Source organism: Ixodes scapularis, unplaced genomic scaffold (assembly GCF_016920785.2).
Source record: "Ixodes scapularis isolate PalLabHiFi unplaced genomic scaffold, ASM1692078v2 PGA_scaffold4__175_contigs__length_147842914, whole genome shotgun sequence".
In the NCBI taxonomy this organism is placed as follows: Eukaryota; Metazoa; Arthropoda; class Arachnida; order Ixodida; family Ixodidae; genus Ixodes; species Ixodes scapularis.
Window position 1 is genome coordinate 92505055 of NW_024609879.1, and position 16011 is coordinate 92521065.

The following is a 16011-nucleotide window of genomic DNA, read 5'->3' on the forward strand; positions in this document are numbered from 1 at the left end:
ATGAGTGATCCATAATCCAAGGTATTTATATTGTGTTACTTCTGATAGAAGAATATTATTAGTATTGTAAACAAATTTTAAAGGATTTCTTTTATGTGTAATTCTCATAAAAACAGTTTTTTCAAAGTTAACAGTCATTTGCCACTGCGTACACCATTCCGTGATTTTTTGAAATCACGGAATGGACAAAGTCATAAATTTCATAGCTTGGGCTTCTATCTCGCCACTCCACTCTCCGCAGCCGCAGGGAGAAGCGGTAGGATAGGATGAAAAGAAAACAAGCATTCCGACGAATATATCAAGGAGTTCTGTGACGTGTCTTTTTCAAGTTTTATCAAGGGACAGTCACTAGTATTACCGATTGCAAGGGTGCCACCGTCATATGGTACATGTGCTTTCTTATAGATCTAGGGCAGGGTTATACCTGCGGGTTAATATGCATTTTTATTTTCAATCTTGAAAATTGGGAAACATAGCAAAAATAAACTCCCTACTTCGGAGAATTGGGAATTTAACAAAAATAAACTTCAAATTTTACGCAAAAAAGAGACTCAGAAAAACACCCCCCGAATTTCACGAAAAATAAATTCCGAAAACACTGAATCCTATGCGTAACTGACAAACCAAGTGGATGGTAAAAAGGAAGCTGAACATTCCGATTCGCTCATAAGACCACTGCTCTTTGCTTCTGTTCAGCTTAATATAAACCTTTCTTGCTCGATGATTTGTTCCTTTAAATAAACAAATTCCCACAGAAAGAATCATATGATAGACCAACAGTAAATTTAAAAAAAATAGTTTTTCGACTATTTTGGAGAAAATATGATTTAAATCATTATGGTAAAGCCGGTCTGATATAAATCACGATCTAAATCATCCTGATTTCTATTCTCCACCTTGACTGCACTGCACCAGTGGGGGGCGAGAAGTGCACCCAATGACGCTAACCTCCCCCCCCTCCCCCCCCCCCCCAAGACAGACAGCAAATGTTAGGAATATTGTGAGACTCTCGGGTACTGCCAATGTTTGACGGTGAAATCAAATAAAAGCTTTGAAAATTCATGCAAGCCCACCGTAAACATCTGACCGTATGGCAATGTTCGAGTAATTATATTTTCAGTACACATAAAGAGAAGTTGTGTTTTTGCACAATGTTGATGCAAATTCCTAAATTTTTGGCAAAATGTGGCAACAGCAAGGTAAGCACCTTGGCACAGCAGTCACAACACTGAAAATGATACCGAGGTTCTTTCACCACCAAAAAGCAAAAACAAACCCCGATAAATGGCCCACTTCCAAATATCTTCTGAAAAAAAAAAAGTGCATTTGTGGATTCATTTGGCACTCGATTTCGCTCATATTTTCGGGATGATGACGCAAGTTTATTTGCAATACTATAGCCTCGGACGGAATGAGAATGACAGAGAGGGGTCTTGGTAGGCCCAACTCCAGCATGAACTCGCCACCTTCGATGACGCCTGGGCGTTTCCCAAGGATCGAGCGCTTGTGCAACCAAAGCACAAAGGAGGGCAACAAGGGCATCACATCTGCATCTGTGCTGCATTTTCTGTAGTTTCCAGCAGAGCTGCTTCGCGCGTCGCGTCTGCCGACATCATGATGAAAGCATAACATATATTGTATTTTGTACTGTAATACAGGCAAGTCTGTTTTGTTTACGGAAGGGTTAACTTCAATATGTACCCTCTTATAACTTCTCACGGTTCGTCAAACGCAAAAGTTAGCAGGCAAGTGGAATATTCAGAAGTTTTTCTTGAAAATAAAAAAAAAAATGCTAAAGAAAAGCTGAGTTCCCCTTGTTGTGATGTGCGGCATGCCGCGCTTGCTGTAACTTTTTCTTAACACTATACTCTGCCAGATCCTCAAGTTACACTACAGTAAGACAGCCTTCCATGGTCCTTCCTCCCCTTAGCTTTATTACTATCTCCGGTTAGTGTAACTTAAACAGGGACAACGCTGCGAATGTTGTGGAATACTTCCTGCAGACAACTTGATTTCACACAAAAAAGTCCAATAATGGAAGACCATACTAGCAAAACAGATACAGCCGGTATCCGACCCCAAGACCAGCCACGTTTGGTCCAAAAAAGACGAGAAAAACGAACAGCAACTACAACCGGATTTTATTCCAAAACACAATAAAGCGATACACCGAAAAATGTCTTAAAATGACTCTCTTAACCTTGTCTGAATGCAGCACCACAATAATGCGCCTTTCGTAAGGCCATTCACCGGGCTTTGAAAAAACGTCCCTAAATAACACAGTCGCCTTCTGCATACCGCTCTGCACACGGCGTCTTGCGGTACGTCGTCACCCTCGGGTGGGGAACAATCTTGCATATGTGCTGTACTTTTTCACCGGTTAGACCAATGTTGTTAGACCAACGCAGCTGTGGAAATCCACTCTAAACAGGGGTCCTCTTGCATGTACCCAGCGACATTGCACACGCCTCATACTAAGAGCGATAATCATTGCCATCATCGTCGTCAAAGACTACCCTCGGTTGCACTTTCGAAAGCAACAAACAGCTATAGAAATATCCTAAGATTGTTGGTCGTCAATATATATTAGATCCTCAATTGTCTTCCTCCTAACAAGTTTCCACTGCGTTGTAAACATGAAACGCATTTCACAAGCTCGTCTGCTTTTGCAGCAAAAAAGGCGTCTCTGCGCTAGCAACGGATTTAAAACTCATCCAGTCGGTCGTCCCTAGACTTAAAAAGAAAGAAATCTCTGCAAGCTTCCCTTTTCTTCTGAAATGCAGAGACAAACCTTTGGTGTTCGTCAAGAAAACCCGTTAGCAGACGAAAATGTCCATTGCACTGGCAGCACAGCCACTATCATACATCGGGTCCCTTCCGTTGCATGTTTACAAGAAGCTTTACAGCCGAGCGATCCAACAACGCCGGCTAAATGCTGGTTCACGGTTTTGCGTCTGACTGTGGCCAAATATGCTTGAACAGCTTGCGACTGTTTACGAACATGGCACAAACTATTTGGTGGCCCCTGGAACCCTCCCAGCCTGCGCACATTTCCCAATTTTTTTAATGTCCCATTCATTCACTGGGGGCTTGAAAAATTCTGAAAATGCTATAACCAATCATTTCCCATAGATTTGATCTCGCAAACACTGCAAAACCTTCAGTTCACTTATGTGCAGATCATAAATGTTCCATAAGCTACCTCATAGATGGCACCGCCATGCCAGCAGGTCCTCAGGGGCGGACCTAGGGGTCAGGCCTGGGGAGGGGAGGGAGTGGGAATTTAGCTTGGGGGGAGCTTTGCAAAGAGAAGCAACGTCACGGATGGACATGACGTCGCAGACGAAGACAATCACCATTTCACCAAATTTTGTGCTCGAGAAAGCAAGTGAATATAATTGTTATTACCTCAAAATGCATCGTCCGTGCAATATCTGAATTTTATATCTCCCTCTGCGTGAGTAATTGAATCTTGAACTGCTCCAATCGCATTCTAGCATAAACAGTGCTTTCGTTAGCAGCATTGAAGCTCAGACGTCGAACAACGCAAAGCGAGCATTTCCGTCTCATTGTTTGCCTCAAGTGGATGCCGTAGCGCGCTTCGTTTTTGTTGTTGAGCTCGACTTGTTTCGTGGATGTGTGAGATTTTTCTTGCGCGGTTGGGTGCCGCAACCACCGGGCAGTACCTGCGATCCGCTAGACAGTGGCGAGCAAAATGGATTGCCGCCTTGCATAGAAAGCACTGGGTTCCCATCAAGATTGAAATCCCACTTATGCAGCAGTCATTCCACAAAGAAGACCTATGAGCTGAGCTCTAAGCAAACAGAAGGCTCGTAGGCTGAGGTCTGATGCTGCGCCAATGCTATTCAACTACATTTGCCCTTTCCTTGCCCAAACCGGATCAATCGGTTTGATTATGAAGCCAAACGAAAACCAACAGGGAAGCCATCTTTAAATAATGACAAAAGTTATATTTAGCATGCAAGCAGCCCGATTATGTTTTACCTACGTGTGAAAATGAAGTGTGGCTACGATTCACCAAGCTCATCCAAGTCAAGTGACGATCTTGAAATGTTACATACACTTTGAACGATCGCCATTTGCCTTCGACCCGCGGGCATTGCCTACGGGGGAACGACCTGCAGCCGCATCACCGATCCAGTGGATCTGCCGACATGTGGACTCAAATGCTGCTTCAGGGTCAAAATCTGCATCCGTCTCTTTGCAAGCACTCCTTGTCTGATCAACGGCCGTCGCGGTTGTGTATGCCCGAAACGGCATACGTTTGCTCGAAGCTAATGGCTGCTTTCAAGTAATATCCTGCTAAAAGGTGTGACTTTTGCACACAAGTTTGGGAACTGCATTACAAGAAATGCCTTTCAGTAGAGTGCAACCTCGGAGACTATAAAATTCGAAGCAAAATACACGACATTCATCGACCAACGCTAGTAATCCCGACCATCCGACGATCATCTGTGTTATGCGACGTCACGCAGCAGCTATAGATGTCGGCCATTGACACTGGCGAAATTCGGGGTGCAGTTTCGTACACACGCTCATGAAAGGTTTAATTAATATTGGGACATCATGTATCAAAATAAAAATGATGTTTGTCTATATCAGGGGTGGCCAAGCTGCGGCTCGCGCATGCGGCTCTTTGCGTGTTAAAGTGCGGCTCGCGGCTCCCTCCCCTACCCCCACCGCCCCCTCCCTCCACTTCCCCCCTCCCTAACGGTCACACGAACACTTCCCTAAAAACAGAAATGGAATGTGTTTTAAATCGAAAGACGGGTTGCGGTTTGGTAGTCTTGTGCTACTACTTGTACAACTGAACTGCTTTTGACTCGAATAGATTTAAAGTAGCTCGAGTTTTTATAACTATAGACAAAAGTTTGCCCCCCCCCCCCCCCCCCCCTTCCCCGCGGCTCTTGGAAGTTTTGTCTGCGGCTCTTGGAAGTTTTGTTTGCGGCTCTTGGAAGTTTTGTTTGCGGCTCTTAGGCCGGGTCAGCCTGGCCACCCCTGGTCTATATGAAGGCTCCCTCCACATAATAAGTGCAAAAACTGAAGTACTTCCGGTTTTGACTGGACAATCCCTCTAAGGCCGACCAACAAACAAAAAGAATGAAATGCTCCCTCAAATCCTGATGTCCATTTGAGAAAGAGGACACCCTCCTCCTTTCTGTAGGGAGTAGCACAGAGAGCCACTCCTGCAGGGCTGAAGAGGAGAGAGGGAATGGAGAGGAGGAAACTGGGAACTGGCTTTCTTCTGGCAGAAAATTATTCTGTAGGTCAACTTTAAGGAAACAACAAAAAAAAAAAAATAGAATAGCGTATGCTCCTTTTTTTACAAAAAAAAAAATTGCCTTTTGGGACTGAAGAGGGGGCGGTCACCCCCCATTGTACCCCTCCTCCCCCTTTAAATCCATCCTTGCGGGTTCTCTCGACGTAAGCAGTCACAAGCGAGGGCAGCAGACTCGGTCAGGCTAAAACGCAAACACGGGAACCGGCCTCACGACTTACTCTTGTAGTGCAAGATGCAGTGCGCCAAGAGGTTCTCCTTGCACGCGTACCCTTTCCCGCACTCCCGGCACACGAAAGGCGCGTCGCTGGCGTGCGTCTTCTTGTGGCGGCTCAGGTCCGAGGACGTCATGAAAGCCTTGTCACACATGTCGCAGTCGTACGGCCGCTCCCCGGTGTGGCTCCTCAGGTGGGTCACCAGGTGGTGCTTGGTGCCGAAAGCCCGGCCACAGACGTTGCACGCGTACGGCCTCTCGCCCGTGTGCGTCATCTCGTGGCGCGTGATGGTGCTCCCATAGTCGCTCGAGTAGGGGCAGTAGCGGCAGAAGAACTTGCGCTCACGCGCCCCGTGCGTCTTCCAGTGCCTGTTGAAGTCGTGCGAGGAGAAGAGGTCGTTGCACTCCTCACAGCGGAGGCCGTCACACTCGGCGGTGCGAGGCGATCCATCTGCCTCTGCCAGGAAAGACAAGAGAAAGAGTCGGTTGTACTCTCAATCCGTCTACTGCGCCCCCTGGCCAAAACCGCCTGAAAGACGAGGCCTGCGTCGCACGAAGCCGAAACTTTATGACAATGCAACAGTGGTGGTTGGCACTGAACGCAAAAGTTTGAGAGTGTTTCCCAACTTGGATTGGAAGACAAAAGAGAAAGATTGAATTTCTCTACGAGCTGATATCCAGCCTAGCTTATTGTTGTGAAGACGAGAAATGACATTGTGGCCACTTTTAGGATATACTTTAGTGACAAAAACTTGCAGGCGAGAAAGAGAACAATTCTTTTTCTTGCTGCCCGGCATTTTTCGCCAATATAAATGCCACGTGGATCCACGTCTGTTCTTGTTTCAACAATACTATACATTTTTTTTTTTTAACGCCCGGCAGTTTGTTTCATTTAGAGATCTAGAGCCACTAAACAAGCTGCGCTTCAGAGCGTCAACAGTCCGGCAATCTTAGTGCATGAAAATCGTGGTTGCCAGTTATCCAAAGTTCTGAGATCGTAGGAAATGCATTTTTGCCCTCCGGAAATAATGCAACAGTCCTCGACATAGCAAAAGAGCTTCAGGTATGGCGGCTTGTGCTTCCCGCCGCCATACCTGAAGCTCACAAAGTCGCATTTTCAGATCGTACAGCCCAGCCATTCGTGCTCGCTCTGTACAGGCTACAAAACGGCAGCGCCCCCAAAGGAATCGGAGGATGGAGTGTCGGTACTCTAGGTATAGCTTGTTTAGTGGTTCTAGTCTCACTTTGACGTGGACTAACTGTGAAGGCTACGAGTCCAAGCTCCCTGCATTTGACGGTGCCTCAGCTGCATGAGAGCTCATGTGGCAGGAGCATCGGCCGAGGCTATTCGCTCGTGCTTGCAGCCTTAGCGCCTAGTCCACGTTAAGTTGAAACAAAGTGTGTTTTGCACAAAGCCAAGCAGAAAACAGACATAGGTCGAAAATAAATCAAGACTAAAGTATAAACGTATCAGAATACGAGCAAGCCTCATTTCAATGCTTAGAGGGGTAGCGAGCAAATATGAAACCCATTTATTACGGCTATAAAGAAGCTGCATATGTGTTGCCAGCTACCGGACAACGCTTTCAATTTCGCATCCAAGAAGAAAATGGGAGGGGGGAGAGTGAAACTAAGGCGATCAATATCTGTATATGGTACACCTAAGGGCTGCAAAAGACAGGTTTCCTAGGTTTAGCTGCTTTACTTGTCAAAACACACCCTCATGAGCTTGTGCCCTTTTTTTCTCAGCAGCAACCCAAAGAATAGAAATCACGCTCAATCTTTTAACAAAACACATCTAGAAATTTGAAGAAAATTCTAGTGTGTTTTAGGCACACAGGCAGAGAGAATAGAAAAACTGTACAATTTGCGAACAAAAAGTTTTGGCGCAAACCAGCTGGTGATGGTCAAACATATTTTATGACAAAACTCCGAGACTGGGGATAAACGAAGAACAACGCAAAGCCTCAAATACTTTTGAGACTTTGTGCTGTTGTGTTGTCCTTTGATTTCCTTGTCTATGACAGCTTTTCCCTTAAAATAATCAAACTCTAACACACTTTCTATAGCAGTCCATGACCAAGTTGAACAAAACTGCTGTCACAAATCACAAATACATTGATAATAAAGTAATTTAGTCTAACGTGCTCTCTGACCCCTTTTAGTTTTCTTTTAAACAAGAGCAACAATATTTTTCTTTTTGTTTAACTTGGCAAAAGTGGCTTTAAAGCTACCTACAACAAAGTTTTCAATGTGCACAAGATTGTGAGCCGTCATGCACTGCTTGTGAAGGTGCACTCTCATACCATGATGGCACTAGCTGGCCAACCCAAAACCTTCACACAAAATAGATACAATTTATTTATAAACCCTTAGTTTGTAACTAGGTCAAAGTTTAGAAAACTATGAGAGTGAACTATTCACATACTGCAGGGTTTGTAACTTGTTCCAAAAAAACATTGGTAAACTGCTTAAAAAGGCTAGTGAAACAATCACGAAATTGAGTAAACAAATAGTCAAGGCCCACGTAAAAAACAAAACACATACAAAGGTAAACATGCAATGAATGTCACAAAGTGCCCACACTAAACAATAAAAAGCACACTCTGTTCCCATGGACTGCTTTTATCCACATGTTTGAAGCTATACTGCAAGTTCAAACTGATGCAAAACACAAACCAGCAGCTGTAGCTCTTCAGCTTAGATGACACACAAACAAAAATTATCAAGGTAAATGAAAAATATAATTTGAAGTACAAACATCCAACGCATGACAATATCCCACAGATAACATGACAAAATTGTAAATTCAATATAATGCAAAGACTGCCAAAACAGTATGAAGTCAACTCCAATCAAAACAAAGAGGACATTTAAAAATCTGCCTTAACTAAAGTAATTACCAAAATAATACACCTGCGCATTTTCTGATAAACTGGCAATGCGCACTTCCCAATTCTGTGATACTGTGGAGGAAGGTCTGTCACAAAAACGTAAATTTGACATTTAAGTTTGATACAAACAACATGCAGCAAAGTGCCACAGTTCCAATGAGTGTATTAACTCGTTTGCCCACCAATAGCTACAATGCAACTCCGTTACACATAACGGTCTCTGCCAATGGTCGCATACCCACGCAGTCAACAACACGATTGTTTCGATGAGCCACGAGAGTATGAAAGCCTGCAGACCGGGAATATCCTCGAGAGCTTATCTGCACTCCTGGAAGCTGTATGAACAGATTCACGTGTCCCTAGGTCAGACCTCATTAGGTAGTAAAGTGTGTGTCGTATGCCAGAACCCTTAACCCTCTTATGGGTTAGGGGTTCTGGAGAAAGCTTCACTAAGAACTCCAAGAAAGCTTATTTTTTTAAGTGCCTGGGTAGAATGCATGTCGCAGATTAAACTTTTCCCGAAAGAGAAAGAAAGAAATTTATAGTGCAATATTTACATCGCGAAACTGATATGAGCGGTTGCAAAAGATGCTTTTTTTTTTTCGGGTCAATGTGCCGAAAAAAGAAACGAGTCAAAAAATTGCTTTTTATTCAGAAACAAGTTTCGCAAAATACCTATTATTATTATTTTTTTTTTTTTGTGGAACATTTATGTTGCAATGCGTTTGTCCTTACCAAGCGTTAAAAAATTAAGTTTTGGGGAGTTCAGTGCCTGAGAAAGTCCTCTTCGCATTTGAGTAAAGCCCTCTTTAATTCTAGTTTGCTAGTGGCAAAGCCTTTTCTCGCTGGAATAGTAAAAAAAAAAAAAAAAAAAAAGAAACAGCAGAAGTTGTATTTGTCCTCCGACCAGAGCGTCAGCTTTTGAAGACCCTCAATCACGGTGCTGCACTTGTCTCAGCAGACGCCGCTCCTCCAATCTCTGTTGGAATAAATTCACAAAGGTTACTCGAATCCCTTAGGTCAACCAGAGTCATTCCTTCACACAGACAAAGAAAACCAGTAAAAAAAAATAATAATAAATACTTATATGCCACAAGCAAAAGTGCATAGCTGCACAAAGAATGTAACCTATGGCTGAATGTGTTAACACATCTCAGCCAAAAGCACTTGCAGTGAAAGCCTGCACTGCAGAACCCCGGCGATCCTGGGTATGATCCCCAACCCTAACCGCGTTACTAGTGCATAAGGCACGTTAAAGGCCCTAGGCCAGCGGTGGTACTGCACTGGCTAATTAAACCAGTGTTGCCATTCCTCAAAGGCAACCGACCTTACGCTGTCTGAACATGAAAGTCAAATTTGATGTGGTTCGGATGAGAGTGTGTTTGTTCGTCAGAGGCCCTTGCAATCATCATATAGGCAAAATCTTAAACTGCAATAAGTCAACTTACACACATCTTCATTCAGTCTTTTCAGACCGACGGCTGTATGCTTAGCTGACTTCAGTGTCATCTATCCTGCCTCCACCTCTACCCTATTTATAACGAGTAATTATCCTACGTATCCTAAACACATTTGTGTATCAGGGCAGGCCTTAAAACGTTGCAAGAAAAAAAAAAGATAAAATCACTCTTTTTTTAATTTTAATTGCTAATGATCATTTGGGAAGAGATGAAAATGAATACATCATATTCCTTTTGAGCCAGAACAACCAGACACCATCATAATAAAAGACTCAAACAATACACCTACAAAAATGACACATTTAAGTTTTCCTTCTTTTCAAGGAAAGTAATTGATTGGAATAACCTGCCACCCAGTGCCACAAATGAAGCCTCTTTTTATGACTTTTGTAGTGCCTCGGTGCGAATGAATGTACCGTGTGTCTTTCGGCATGTTTTCCACTCCTGCTATGGTCTCAAGAGAGACCGATGGTACAGGTAAAGAAAGAAACAGAAACAAGTGTGCATTTCTGGTCAAGCCAACACCCATCGCAACCAGAAAAACAATGAAAGTAGGCAATGTTCATTCATGCACAAAATCAAATAGGATCAATGATGCGGGAAGTATATGTCGATGGGGGAGCCAAAGCAAAGCTCCTCTTTGGCATTTGGCAGACTGTGCCGGTGTTTTTGCCTTACTTGCTAAAAAAAATATAGTTTATCAGCATGTAAGGCAAGCCCCCAGTAAGGTAAACAAGTAACGAAGTATTGAGACCACAAAAACAAAGTTGTTTACAGTATGTCCTTCTCTTAACTGCTGCACCGTGTATTCAGTTGTGCTGCCTGCTCCCGTTTTAAATAAAGAATGTGCTATCGATACACACATCTAATTCTGGAAAAATGTAACAAGGACTAAGGGATTCTAAATACCACTAAAACACAAAACAAAAAAACAAGTATGAGATATAGAGGAAGCAGCGAAGCTAAATATCTTAAATATGCATCATTTCAGAGTACTATCCATATTGAGCACACTGGGACAGCAAACTGTGCTGTGCAAATATTCAAAATTTCGAACAATACACTATTCAATATTCGCTTCGAGATGAACTGTAATGTTCATATTTTTAAGTTTTGATTGTGGCGGGCTAGCCCCGTTGAGTGCATTTCCTACTGAGCATCGGTGCACTGCAGAGAAACAACACCCACAAAAGAGAGCTCAGCGAGTGTTGCTTCTCCGCAGTGCACCGGTGCTTGTTAAGAAGCACACTTAACGGAATAACCCTTCAAGATCAACACTTGGAAAAGTATGAATATCGCAACTGCGCGCTTGGAAGAAAAGCACACTTGCAAAACGGGATGGTGCCCGTGCGTACCTGGTGTATTTAAAAAAGAAACGGAAACTTTGTGAATATTGAAATCTACATTGCAGTAAAATTTTCAAAATTAAACTGTGGCTGTTATGCAAGGGTATATGTTAGGACTGACAACCTGTGTTCATCATTCACCTTTTTTTTTTTTTTCAAATTTGAGATTGAAGAAAGGATATTTGCACATAGCAAGTTGTGTAAATCCACTCATTTAGGTATTGCTGGGCACCTCTACAGGTTTAATTTTATGCCAAATATGTTGCTTACTTGCCATCCCAAGGCATCTGACTTTCTGAGGTTACAGCCCATAAATATTGAGAGATAAATATTAGCTTATAAATGGACAAGTCGAAGGTTGAGAACAAGCTTCATGACTTCAGCTAGGTTTTTGTTTAAGCATGGTGCAACAGTAGTGAAAGGCTTGGAGGAAATATTCAATAAATATTAGGCAAAAGCCACTATTTGCTTTCAATTTGCATCAAACTCAAAATCCACTATTTGCACATGACTAGCAAAATTCAAAACAAAGAGATTTAATCAATATTTTTAGTTTCCAACAAGATACAGGTTAATGCTAACAAAGCAGATGAGAAAAAAGGCACACCATGATTTTAGAATGACCTTGCTCAATAACACTTTAACTCAGTATTGGTTCATTCATGGTGCAGGGTGAAATGTAGACTGAGCAAGAATCCATTACAGCTTACACAGAGAAACTGCGAAGCATTCATAACTATAAAATCATACAAGGCAACTAAACTGAAAACGCACCAACACAGCAGTAAACTATTTCAACCTTAAACAAAATCTAAAAAAAAAAAAAAAAACATTAGCAGAAATTTTGCAATCTCAAAAACTGGACTGGTGTCATCTACAAGATAAATTAGATAAAAAGAGTCATTTGATAAGTTGTCCTGCCTTGTAGTGATCCTAGAAAGGCAACTCACAAAGTTCCTGGAAACAGGCACTCTTGTTGCACGACCGTTCACACAGTAGAAAACTGGATACAGTGTGCCGAGCAAGAGCAATATTAAAACAAAGTGCCTACATCTAGTGGCATAGTAGGACTGAAATATCCGACGTGAATGTTTGGCTAAGGTATTAATGAAAGCACTGACTGACACGTCTGATTCCACCAGAGAAAGTCAGGGAAGGACGAAGACTTCTCTACCTTGCTTGCACTCATAATGTCGGCAAACTTCCTCTTAATTTGCTCACTTTTTGGGGCAAGCCAGAACCACTTCCGAAAAATGGGTGGCCTTCCTGACATACGAGATGTCGTCAACTCGACTTAAAAGCAAAGACGGTCTTAAATGCTTGGCATCCGAATTTGTTCCATCAGATGAAAATTAGGTGGACATTCTGGGGAGGTATGAAGTCATTCGTAATTAGCAACTTCTTTCATTCGCTGCAACAACAAGATATACGCACTGCTTCATGTAAGACACAACTCAAAAAAGCAAAAGACAAACCACTTCCGCTCACACACCGCGTCGACATGGCTGCCAGCGGCCACTGCAATCACTTTGTACCATAAGAAATTTTCCAGAAATACAACGGCGAAACGAGCGCCGAAATAATATCCTTGAGTGTCCGCAGTTGCAGAGGCAGTTTTGTTTAGGTATAAACGAGGCGCAGGGAGCTAGAGCAGGGCAGAACAAACGACACACGTGGCAAACGGGCACGCAAGAATCATGCCGGGAAAACCTAGCCAAAGAAAGAGAGGGAAAACCGCAGGCTCACCGGATACTCACAGGGTACCGAATCTCCAGGGTTCTCCCCTGTCGGGTAAGGCTACCATGCACCCACGGCACGTGGGCCGGGGATGTCACGCGATACGGACTCTGCATTGGGCTGGCTAAGCTGTCTCATAGCACCCGATGCAGTTCACCGTACGGTGAAAGAGAGCGTAGAGCCACTGGATGCTTTCAGAGTACCGCGTTCCGCGACGTCTGCTTGACCGAAAAAAAAATCCGAGTCAACCGACCCTTTTGATTGGCCGATGATACAATAGCTATGTGAATGGCGGGAGTAAAAATTGGGCAGTCCAGCGTTAATTAGCGATACGGTCACAGCGACAGCTGCGACACGTCACGGCAAAGTCGCTGGCCCTCGGCTCGGTCTGACGCACCGTGGGGTACGTGAACAAAAACGTTCGGAACTAAATAGACATCTGACCGTTTTGTTTCCAACGCTTTTGTTTCTATTTTGTTCCAGAGCGCGTCGCGTCTCCCGGCACAAGCTCTTGGCATTGACAGTGCTATGACGGCATTTTATTATCGGCTATTTTTTTTTCCTCTCCAGAGAACGCAGGCAGTGGGCATTGGGTACTATGAAAATCGCTAAGTATAGGGCGGGTTATTAACGCTGTGGCGTAGCTCAGTGGCAAAGCCTCCGCTTAGCACACAGCAGCCCCGGGTTCGATACCCACGGGCGGCGGGAAATCTTTTTCGAGGATTGGGCAACATCGACGACGAACGTCCTACACCGCCAACAACTACAACGTCAACAACGGACATAATCTTTAGTGATGAAAAGAGCTCATAACAGCTAGTGCCGTAAAAAAATGTATGTGCAACGTAAGTGGATGGGTGCTCCGAGCTGTGGTAACATATCGGTTTATTTGAGGGCTTCGTGTATCAAGTAGCCCTCAATTTGTAAAATGGCTACAGTGGACCTGATTATATAAAACGAGCGGGAAAAGTCGATGCCTGCGCCTAAAAGGCTTAAACTCCCACCAAGGTGAGTACTGAAGTGGTGCAATTTAGCTTGCATAATTTTAAGGCACAGCTCCCTTTCTGCAGAAAAATAAGACCAACAAACTTGCCTGGGTCAACAAAGAGAGGGTTCGCAGATGCTCCAGTTGATGATAAATGCCAACACGTGGCGCCATCTTCCGACAGGCAGGGCAAGCAGAAGACGCAGTCGGTGAAAATTTGAACTTTCCCCATGCACGCGCTGATTTCTAAGGCTCGTTTCACAGCACGAGATTCACAGAATCCACCCTATAGTCCTTGGAAGCATGCTGCACCGTTAGCCTGCTTGCAAGCAGAAATTTCCAGGTCTGCCTGCCTCAAACGCAGAAGGCCATCATGTTGAAGTTTTCAAATGCGACGCGGTGGAGTGCCTCTAGAATAAAACTTGAGAGTTTCGGCAGTCGGAAAGCATTCAGTGGCTCTACATACGGGACAAGGCAATTAAATCAAAAAGGTTAACTGTCACCCAACAAACCAAGCGTTGAACTGGTGTCAAAACAAGTCTCTCGCGCGACTCTTTCAGTGCATCAAAACAGCTTGCATCCACACCAAACGCCAAGAACTGCCAACAAATGAAACAGAGCTGAGATCGGAAGCTCGTTGTTTTCAAACGAAAAGCGATAATGCTCGGAGTATGGCAGATGCACATGAATGTCTATTCGAAACGCAGTATGGTGCGAGTCGCTTCTGCTCCGATCATCTGCGCTCAACCTGCGGTCAAGCGTGTTAGTGCACCGCCGCTCAGAGGATGTCAAACAAAAGCTTGTGTTGGAGAAGCTGGTGACCCTGGGTTCAACTGCCACACCTGTCCGTTTCAGGACGAGCACCGTACCGCTGTGCGGTTGTGTATCACTACTGCCCGTGGAATGCTTCAGGGTAGCCATCATACTGCACTGGCTCAACTATCATCTACAGAGGAGACACTAGACAACCACTGGGGCCGACTTCCTGCTGTATAAACGTACACACAGCACAATTATCTGAACTGGCGTGAATTCAGCCACCAGTAACAAATCAGAGAGCTCCATTTTCTACGTCAACGTGCGCTACGAGACGCAGTACTCTCGCAGCGTCAAATAAACCTAGCAACTACAATTTTCTTTTTTCTTTAACGGCGTTTAGTCGTTTATTACAGCGCTATGGACTAACCGATCACTCAAGCGAGAGGTATCCTTACTTGCCTACGTACTCCAACTTGCAAAACTAATAAACTGAAGAAAAAAAAAATAAAAAAAAATAATGAGGCAGGCATTACGACTACCTCGTGCAAGCCGACGGAACGTGCGCACATGCCAGAGTATTCATTACACAGCATCAAACCTGTCGCTCTCGGCAGAGTGTAGTTGCACGTCACCGCAAAACACTTTCGCGGTAGCCAATGACTTCGACTTCAAAACAGCTCGTAGTGACGGCAACCGCAGGCCGGGTCAGTTGTCCACGATTAGGCTGTGCGAAGCGTCACTGAGGGCTGAAATTAAATGGCAAAACGCACGCAGAACAAAAAAACTTGCAGACGAGCCGCGTGCCGCTGAGTAGCTTGCCTGCTGAATTCCAGGTTGGCGGTGTGCTGGTATCACTGGTAGCGCTGGGTGGAGGGCGGACAGCCCGGACCTTCACTCGCAACGGCACGCGGTATACACCAGCTGGGAATTTTGTTTTGCGATAGGCTGGCCAGTGATACGTGTGATCTCTCCGCTCCCTCGCTCCTGCCCTGCCCACCCTGCCACCAACGCCATTTTGACCGTCATCGCTGGAACAATCCTGGATTAAATTTGGCTTTGAATTCGGCCGCCCGCGACTGCTAGCGAGTCGCGACAGATTAAAAAAAAAAAAACTTGCAGGACAAAAAAAAAAAGTTTTAGAAATGTAATAATTATACGTATCGGCTGAAGACCGAAAGTATTCGACGATTTCACGATTGAAACTGAAACGGAAACTAAGTTCTGCCTTCAGCCGTGTTTTGGCAAAAACTCGCGCTGGGGCGGAGCATCTACTGAATTTTTTAACATGTTCCCCACTATACAACCAGTTCAAATAAC

General features: G+C 44.2%; 1 protein-coding gene across 1 annotated transcript; it reads right to left on the bottom strand.

Annotated features, from left to right (window-relative positions):
• Positions 1-5358: 5358 nt before the first annotated feature.
• LOC120850186 (zinc finger protein 479) lies at positions 5359-15708 on the bottom strand. The gene is made up of 3 exons (XM_040222618.3): positions 15692-15708; positions 15293-15360; positions 5359-5970 (listed from the first exon to the last, which is right to left on the bottom strand). The coding sequence occupies exons 1-3, from the start codon at positions 15706-15708 to the stop codon at positions 5510-5512; spliced, it is 546 nt and encodes a 181-aa protein (XP_040078552.3). The 3' UTR covers positions 5359-5509.
• Positions 15709-16011: the final 303 nt, after the last annotated feature.

What these genes read in the sequence shown, in the direction of transcription:
- LOC120850186 (XM_040222618.3), bottom strand. An exon ending in CACTCTGCCGAGAGCGACAG is followed by an intron (nt 5,971 to 15,292) that starts GTTTGATGCTGT and finishes CTTTCCTGGCAG; the next exon opens with AGGCAGATGGATCGCCTCGC.